The sequence below is a fragment of the Mesitornis unicolor genome, unplaced genomic scaffold (assembly GCF_000695765.1).
Source record: "Mesitornis unicolor isolate BGI_N332 unplaced genomic scaffold, ASM69576v1 scaffold49663, whole genome shotgun sequence".
NCBI classification, from domain to species: domain Eukaryota; kingdom Metazoa; phylum Chordata; class Aves; order Mesitornithiformes; family Mesitornithidae; genus Mesitornis; species Mesitornis unicolor.
This window is the reverse complement of record NW_010174931.1, coordinates 13,758-23,365: the sequence shown is the minus strand read 5'-3', so window position 1 is coordinate 23,365 and position 9,608 is coordinate 13,758. Positions and strand designations below refer to the sequence as shown.

The following is a 9,608-nucleotide window of genomic DNA, read 5'->3' as shown; positions in this document are numbered from 1 at the left end:
CTTTCCCTCCCCAGGGGAAAACTGCATATCAACTAAACCTTCACAAAGATATTTAGACAGTAAATATATTGCAGGAGACACAAATATAACATGACAGTAAATATAAACATAATTATTAGGTCAATAAAAGCAAACTGTCCTTCCAGATCTACATTCTGCTGAAAAAATGTACATATAATACGTCCTCATTTTATTGTGTTGGATTATATCTTGTCTTTAATTTTTTGTTTACGACCATGGATCATTTTTGTAAACTATTTTATTATAAGATTACCAGTCATTCATCTAGCAAACAATTGTAGATTAAAAATTAGGTATTCATTTCACAAAGAGTGAACACATTCAGACATTTCAAGATGATCAAAGGACAACCCAGTTGGAAAAATACAGGAGTTTTTTATATTTGCTTATGAATTATATTAAAAAATCCTCTGATGCTTTCCTCTATTTGAAAAATCTGGGAAAAAATTATTCTGAACGGATCTCAGCTGAAAAGCTTGACATCACTGGCTTGCAAAGAATAAAGCCGTGCAGGAACACACAGTTTAACTCAGAGAAGAGCTTTCTGATTGCTTCTGGTCAGTTTACTGACAGTTCGTAAGCCAGTTATCCAGTAAGGTACTACTGAAGTTTGCCAGCTCAAGAGTTGAAACCATCTATCATTTTGGCAGCACTGTTCTCACAGAGCACGACATGGTCACAGATAATAGAATAACAGCTTAAAACTGCTGACGATTTGTAGATGGCCAATGCTATTCATTATTCTTATGCTTCAACACTGAATTCTAGGCTCCTACAAAAAAAGTAGTTCCTTGTACAACATTAAATTAGATTGGAAAACAGATAGTAAATAAGTAAACCCCTGGCTTTAAGGTTTGATACAGCCAAAGTACCAAAGTCCAGGGAGAAAAATTATTCAGCACTGACAAAAGATGAATCATTGATTTACAGCTTATGATGTTTTACATGGTGTGCTGTGTGTCCTTGGTCACCTGGAAAAGCAATGTTTGTATGCACTGTGGTCCAAGGCAGGTTATTTTTTTCCTTCTCCAAAAACACCTATGTAAGCTTTCATTTTATTTATATAAAAGTACCTAGAGAAATGAGATTTTGTCATGATAAAATAATGCAGAAGAGATCAGAATTTTTAGCTTTCATCCTTAACTCAGAGCAATTTCTTTCTCATTATCAATTCACTGTACACTTTAATTTCTAGATAAATGGTCATGGATAATAGAGTAGCAAGTTAAAACTGCCGATGATTTGCAGATGGTTGTTAGGTCGCTGAGTAAAACACAGAAATAAGTAACAGCAGGGAACTTGCTTTCTCATTCAGATATTTTAATAACACAAGCACTTCATTCTTGCCTGAGGTAATCTTTTTTTTTTTAATAGTAATGCACGCTTTCATGAAATTACACATATTACCAAACTTACTTTGTTGCCTCTCCTTCCAACAATTATTACGAATGTTGGATACATAATCTTCTTCCACACTCTTTTCCACTTTCTGTAATGACACTCCTTTGTATTCATTTTTAAAGTCCTTGTTGACGTAATAGACAACGTGCAAGTTTTCTGTCTGCATTTTTATGGTCTGCCCTGTACTTCTGCAAAAAAGGAGGGAGGGAAAGACTAGATACTCATTTGACTTTTTTTTACACCATAAATGCACTTTAAAAAAATACTGCTATTACAGAAGAACAGCACATCGTTGAATTTGCCATTTCAAGACAAGTAATGAAATTAATGGCTGTATAATCTGTCAGAGAAAAAAATTACTATGTTTACCTGCAGATTAAACTCTTGCTGCTTAAACCCTTGATCTTGAAAAAAAACCCAACACTTTAGCAAGACACTTGTTTCATAACTCTTTAGGCAAAAATAAGCTTTGGTAATAGAAAATTACATTCAAACTCAACAGAAAACCGAGTAACTATTCTGTAGCAACCCAATACAGACATCTCCATTCTGGAGTGTTTTCTGCCAGCTCTGACAAATCCATTTTCCTGCTGGCATTCTGTGGATTAAAAATCAAACATTGCGCGGAAACATTTTGGCAGAGAAGCGTTTTTAGGCATCGCAACAGCTTAGTTGCAGAAGGGAAAAACATCACACTCCAGAAATAAAGAACACTGAAAAGTAAGAGAGGAGACCAGAAACCTTTCTGTTGTGGGGCTGAGTGTTCTGCAAGAAACAAAAGACCTTTAAAACAGTTCTGGGGAGTAGGCTAAGTCTACTAGCTAGTTAAATAAGTAACTTTAATCAAGCATGCATCTCAACGAAAGAAAAAGATTTATATATTCTACTGTACATAACAGGCAAGTTTCACGATCAGAATTATTTGCAAGAAAACAGAGATAACTATTTTACCATCATCTAGAATGAAGCAAAGAACAGACAATTTCCTCAGTCCTCATCTAACTCCAAACTTAAAGATGAGAAAGTTGCTTTCAAGCACTTCACTTGCTACAACTACAGATGACCCCTAAAAGAATGAGCCTTAGCTGGTTTCAGGATTTGATTACATATGTTGGAGATGCAAATACCTCTGCAACGTGCTAAGTCACATGGACCCACTGCCTTGTGCTAGAAGATCTCCTAAACTCCAAGTACTGCTGACCTCTTTTCCGTATTACATTCTCACAGCATGTTCTTAGTACCTAACTGTCAAGTTTTGTTTTGCTTCATTTCTGCTTCCTCTATACCTTCCCTCCCTTTCCTTACTGTGGGAAATCAAGGACGAACTAATGGAAGGCTCTCTAAAACATTTTTAAGTGTGAAAGGGTGATTAAAACATCCTCTCCTCTGTTTAAAACTAAAGTAATTGAGCCTTACTTACGATCTTGGGTATAAGGCGTAAGGAGGGTTAGATACCATCAACTGGCTCAACAAGGAGACAAGGATCAGCACAATAATAGGCATCAGCTGAATGAACATAGAGAAACCTCCCTAAGGAACAGAAGACATTCAGGTATTGCATAAACAGCACAAAGTAAACAGGTAAATTTGACAAGATTTAGTGCTAAGCGTGACTTTCTGCTTTAAGCATCAAAAGCTTCTAGGAAAACTATAGCTACAAACATGCACACACTATGACATCATGTTAACCTTCCAGTACATACACAGTATTCACAGAGTGCTCAAGCTGCAGAGTTCACGAGTTAGCATGTAGCCACAGGCGATTACCAAATGAATAGCAGTTACACTGTATCTCATCTATACAGTGATATGTAATTATACAGGACTATATAAAATTCATATATATTAATGCTGAGTCTTAAGAACAATTCTTTACCTCAGCCCAAATATTTTTTTAATGCTGACAAGGATTAGTGACCAGAATTAGTAGCATATTTAGGCTAATACTACCAGTCCCTAGTAAAATATTGGCATACAACAACAGACTTACAAAACCAGGTTACTATCTTCTCAGATTTGCATGTTTATTTACCCATCACCTGCCAAAGTCTTAAAATATGTAACTGGCAAGTACAAATCTTCCTCTAGAGTACAGAGCTCCTGTACAATCACATCACTGAAAGCGACTACCAGCAAATTTCACAAACTACAATTTAAAGTCAAAGGTGCTTAAACATACATCACCCCTCTCTTCCTCCCTCTCATGTCCACTCTGACGGTGCTGATTAGGATGACTGTAGCCAGCACGACCATTAGAAAATGAATGTACACTACCTGAGGAAAGAAATATCCATGTTTAAATCATGTAAAACAAAGGCCAATACGGAAGAAACAACCTAGAGCATTTAACAGTACTGCACAATGACACATAAAGTAACTCAACTTTAAGATATCTTACAATTTCAAATATGTTTAAAAAATATTTTAAACTCTAAGACAACTGATTTGCTACTTCATGTACCACAGAATCACCATACTAACCCCAAAGAACTGAACTCAGTTTTGGGATTTAGCAACACTTAGGGGAAAAATAAACTGATGCAGATTAAAGAGCTGAGGTCAGAGGCATGTTGGAATAATTTCACTGTTTTATAATGTCACAAACTCTAATGCCACTCTGCGCAGTATCAATGTATTCTGATGACTATACTGCTGTATACAAATACCTGTTGGAAAGGCCCCTCCAAAAAACATGTTGAATAGGTCCTCTGGAGTAATATCCGCTTCACGACCTCTATGGAAGTTGAATCTACCGTTGCTAGGGTGATTGCATGTTTGCTCTTCACTGCCTGTAAGGTCATACTGCTTTCGTTTCTCTGGATTACTCAGCACAGCATATGCATTTCCAATTTCTGAAGCAAGGAATAAAAGACAATTCCCATAAATGAAAGAGAAGAGCTATTCCAGCATGAAAATTGCAATTTGAGAGTCAAGAATAGGCAGCGAGTTATGTCCTTTACTGTATGTTACAAATCAACTATAGCACAAGGCCCAGAAACATCTCTATGCTTCTTAGCATAGCTTGCACCAAGTTTCCCACCAACACTATTCAAAGGGCATTTATCCTGTTGAACTAGGCAGGAGAGCTTTGTTCCCTTTTCTAGGGGAACACCTACACCTGTGGAAATGTTCTCTTTCACTGCAACTGCCATAAAAGCATCAAGCATTACAAATGAAAGCTTTTAAGTAGGTTAATTGCAAGGTTCAGTTTGCTTTAGCAGCCAAGCTTAAAAACATCATAGAGTCAGTAGGGTTTTTTGGTTTAATTTCATAACCGATGACTTCTTTGAATGCATCAACTTTATTGTCTGCAAGAGTGTGACTGTATTTTTTATATGCTTATTAAGATATTTTATGGGTTTCATTACTAACACAAAAGTTTTGCATGACATAACATGAAGAGTACAACACGTATGCATGACAGGAACATTTGTGCTCCCAACGTTGTTAATACCACCTTAACGTTTGGAGGGCCTGGCCTGGATGCTTGTCCCCATTCACGCTACATTATCACAACTGAACAAGTTCAATTTTGAAGGTAGAAAGGGAAAAACTGAGTTAGGTGAGCACAGAAAGAATCAGCGTTAGAAGACCACAAGCTCTGCTGACTTTACAAGCTTTGACCCCAGCTGCTATGCACAGACATACAACTCTTGCAGGCTGAAGGAAAGTTTCTGCTGGCACTCGGTGAACAATCTTCAGTCAGTCACAGCTTCATTAAACCCCTCTTGTTTTCCTTTCTTCTCTCAACTCCAGGCCTCTCCAACACAAGATGTCTTTTGCAGCCAGCCAACACAAGGCACAGGGATTATGTTTTTCAGTGTCGAAAGTCCATCAGTCATCAAAAGTTCGTGGAAGGTGCAACACTACAACCTCAACACAGGCAAATAAGACTATGGCTTTGCACAATTAATGTTTTCAACGTTATCCAATCTAGAAAAAAAAGTTAATGAGTCTTAGCTATCTGCCTTTTAAGATGCCCTTAGAAACAATCATTAGTAAGCCCTTTAAGTGGAGGAGAAAACCCAAAGAAATGAAGCCTGGTAATTTGCACTGAAAGCATGATACACAATACTGACACCAAACACTGCTACAAGGTTTCTCTGTTACTCAGCACGAGGATAAAATTGGTAGTAAAAATTTATAGAAAAATAGAAAATAGTTTTTTATTGGAAAATAGATTTTCCCAACAATTAGGAATTTAGAGAGACATAAATCTGGTGACTGCATATAAAGTGAAGACACCATACAGTTCACAGTATGCTCAGCAATCTTTTTTGATGGTTATTTGTTTTTTATTATTTGATGCTAATTTACAACAGATTTGATTCAAATATAATTTTCTTTAAATAAAGGACACAAAAGATGAAAAAATGTGCAAAAGTTTCAAAGGAAAAATTTTTGCTGAAGTTGGTAAAAGAGATGCCAAAAGATTAAAAGTGACTGCATTTGCACAAACTTTAAAATCTAAAATATAACCTCAGGGACACTGCTTAATGCAAGAGAAGAGTAGCAATAGGTAGCTCAAGATCTAAGCACCTTCTCTAACACCACACTCAATTCTGTTTTTTAACGTGACCTTTCCTTAAAATAAAGCTTTTTTATGAAATAAAAGCCATTATGATTAAACTCCTTTTCTCAGCTGAATGTTAGAAACTTTTCAGGTACACAAAAAAATTACAATAATTTAAATGCAAGAAAAATGCTAGATTTCATAAAATAATTTTTAGTCAACGTGATTCCCCTACAAAATTTTCTGTTCATTTACTCATCTAGTGAAGAACCAGAAAGTGAAATTAAGCCAAAGAAATCAAACTTGTACAAAGTGCTGATGTTAAATAAAAGATTAAATACTAAGAAACTGATTTCTAACATTTTAAAGATTATTTTAAAAGCTATTAACAAGTAAGTATTACTTTATTCATAGGGCTGGAGACAATTTTATAAGAATAATATTTTTAGATAAAGCCATCATACAGCTGTATTGAAATAATTATTAGTAATCAACTTTCCTGCTATGTTCTATCTACTTTTCATCTGGAATTGTTAATGTATTATTATAATTACCCCTTACAGTCTGTATCAGAAGTCTTGCTCTGGACTTCTTTTTTCCCCTCCCCCAGTTTAAGAGTTTTATCCAATTTATTTTTTTCAAATGTTTGCATGTAAACCTCACATAGGAAAAAAAAAATCAAAAGATGTACCACAGTCACATTGCTTATTTATGCACGATCTTTTCTTACAGATTCACATTTCTCTTCAACTGTGTCTGAGATGAAGGTGTAGTTTTCTTTAAAAAGATTTTCCTTGTGCAGGGCTTAGCTTGGCAGCTTTAGATCAGGTCAAGTCAGACTGTAAATTTTACCTACGAAATGGTCAAAGGCAACTGTTAATAAGGACATGTCTGAACCCAAGTGTTTTTGTGTGGAAAAAGTAGTAAAACTACATATATACAAAGAATTTTAAGGAAAAGGTAACAGCATAGCATATGATTCAGTAAAAAATGTATTTAGCTATCAAGTATTTTGTTTTTTTCAAGCTCAAGTACAGTAAAGATTCAAGCTAGTAAGATTCAATTGACTGCATTAAGCCAGAAGGGCCAACAGTAAAAAAGTGCAATTGGGTTTCACAGATACAAGCATTCAGTAGCTCTACCTAAAAATTACAGTCAATCCTCTGAAACCTAACCAAGTGCAAAAGTCCGCATTATTTACCTATACTTTCAGGTATATGTTAAGATAATAAAGGTCAAATATTTTCTTGGATAAAAATGTCAGTTTAATATTAGCTGCAAAACACCACATTGACAATTTTGTAAAAAGACAAGTGACCAATGCAGATGAATTTCTTTTAATCTGACAAAGTTCCATAATAAAAGAAATTTTAAGTAGAAATGCTATTTTACTTTTAAAAGCCTCTGTAGCTCCAGGTGCATGGTTTTTGTCTGGGTGGAATTTCAAAGCAAGTTTTCTATAAGCCTTCTTTAGGTCTTCTTCACCTGCATCGTTTGACACCCCAAGGACTTCATAATAATTCTTACATTTCTTTATACTGGAAAAGAAAATGAAGTAAAATATCGTAAATGAAAAGATATAAAAGCAGTATGTTAGAACACAGCTGCAAATGAGGTAATACATTGCACTGAGGCAAGACATTACATCTCTAGCTTTCAATATAAAATATAAAAAAATTCCAGTCTAGAAACAAAGAATGCCATTTTTCATAATAAACTTACTACTGAGTACAATAAAGTATTGTACTCAAAATTAATTACTACATACATTTATTTTACTACTTCTACTGTAGAACTACTACAGTTGGTAAGAAAAGGTTTCTGCTTGCAATTACTGTAGCATTTCCTCATCCCCACTTATATGAATATTGCTGTTAATGATGCATAAGACGAGGACTCTAAATTTACTTTGCAGAGCTCGCACGTAGGAAGGCCTGTTTTGACTGTCAACAGCAAATGCAGTTTGGCATGCATGATCTAACACAAAACAAACAATATTTCCCTTTCTCCAAACAACAGTCAAGTCTTAACACCACTTAAGCATTCACTTTTCAGGAAAATAAGGTATGTGAGAGTCCCTCTGCTGCTGCGAATGCACCTGGATCTTAACAAACTTTCTGTAAGTAAACATATAAATTCAAAGAAAATAACAGCTCCAGCAGCTACAGATCCAGCTCATCTCATATGTTCAATGTAGCATTTTTTGAAACTCTGAAAATTTGGAAATACTCTTCCTATAGGCCATCTCACCCAGACAGGAAAAGCAAAATCTGGAAATTATGTAATAATTTGGTATGCTTTACAATACCCAGAAGAGAGAAAGAGCAGTTACAGGGGACAGAGAGAACATTAATTCTATGTGGGCAGGAAGAACTGACCAAACCAATAAATACATCTTAAGATCAAAACAAGTTCCTTGGGTAAGAATTCAGAAACTTGGGAAAAATAAGGCCACAAACTTGCATTGCAGAAATGAGGCACGCTGACACTTGGTGCATACCAAAAGAAAAGGGCTGGTCTGAGCAAGAAATAGAAATTACATCCATAAATATTTTAAAAGCTTCATGTGAGTCTCTGCACATGGTTGTAACTGTGCCCACATTCTCTTAAACAAATAGGTTTCTACGTAAATATAGGTTTTGTGTTACAAAGACCATACACAGGGCAGCCAAGTGGAAAAAAAGGGGATAAGCAAGCCTTTGGCATTTTCATGAAAGAATGGATACCCTGTAATTAAGGGAATGCTACCATCAGATGTACAACCACACCATCGTGTGTGGTCCTTTGTAGTTCACAGATTGACCAAATCAAGTTTCATTTGAGGGATCCCTTTTCCTGCATTCAAATAACATGAGCTTTTATGGAAGTTTCAGTGTAACACTCACAAGAGCACTGAATTGAATGTATGCAGGCAGCTGCCAACACAAACATCCTGTAGAATAAATATAGCTCATTATATTGAGGTAAAATTTAAAGAGCTCCAGTTAGGAAGCTGATACAGTTAACTACAAAGAGCACAGTGAATCCATAATCAAGAAACAATGGAAAGAAAATACATTAACTCTGAGTACTGAAAACTTTTGTTTGTTAATTTGTTCAATAAGAAAAATACCCTTAAGCCTCAAGACCTGGATTACTTATGAACTGTATCAAGAACAGATAGCTTTATTTAAAAGTGTAACAGTATCAAATTAAGCTTTTATTTCAAGAAATCGCTCTTTCAGCATCCAATCTAAATTCTTCTCTTCAATAATTCAGTATCTGAATTATCTGTCTGTGGACTAGACTCTTCAGGGCTTTGGTTGATATAAAATTAGGTAGTGAGTCATCAATGTTTGGCAAACTTGTTATTTTATTACCATTAAATCTGTAGTGTTAAATGTTCGGTCAAGTGTTTTCATGCCCCATGCATTCTCAACAATTTTTTCCCCAACAGCATATGGTCATTTCTCATGGAAGTTACAAACATGGAAAAAACAAAACAAAACATGAGAATTGACCTCTTTGCAGACCTGATATGCATTTATTTCACAATTCTAAGATCCACAGAGGAGGAAAATTGAAAAAATTGAACAACCCAAGAAATGCCAAACTTTTCTTCTAACCCTCCAAGAGTCTTCTCAAAGTTTCCTCCCACTTACAACCAGTGAAAGTCCCGCAGTGGGCAGCCCTC

The 9,608-nt window shown here is 35.5% G+C and overlaps 1 protein-coding gene across 1 annotated transcript in view; it reads right to left on the bottom strand.

Moving 5' to 3' along the window:
* The window catches only part of DNAJB14 (DnaJ (Hsp40) homolog, subfamily B, member 14), a 19,680-nt gene that overhangs the window by 1,963 nt on the left and 8,109 nt on the right, over positions 1–9,608 (bottom strand). Inside the window, exons 2-6 of the mRNA XM_010181198.1 lie at positions 7,328–7,473; positions 4,089–4,274; positions 3,602–3,696; positions 2,843–2,952; positions 1,438–1,610 (exon numbers count right to left, since the gene is read on the bottom strand). Coding sequence (XP_010179500.1) covers positions 1,438–1,610; positions 2,843–2,952; positions 3,602–3,696; positions 4,089–4,274; positions 7,328–7,473 — 710 coding nt within the window. The remainder of the gene's footprint in view (positions 1–1,437; positions 1,611–2,842; positions 2,953–3,601; positions 3,697–4,088; positions 4,275–7,327; positions 7,474–9,608) is intronic.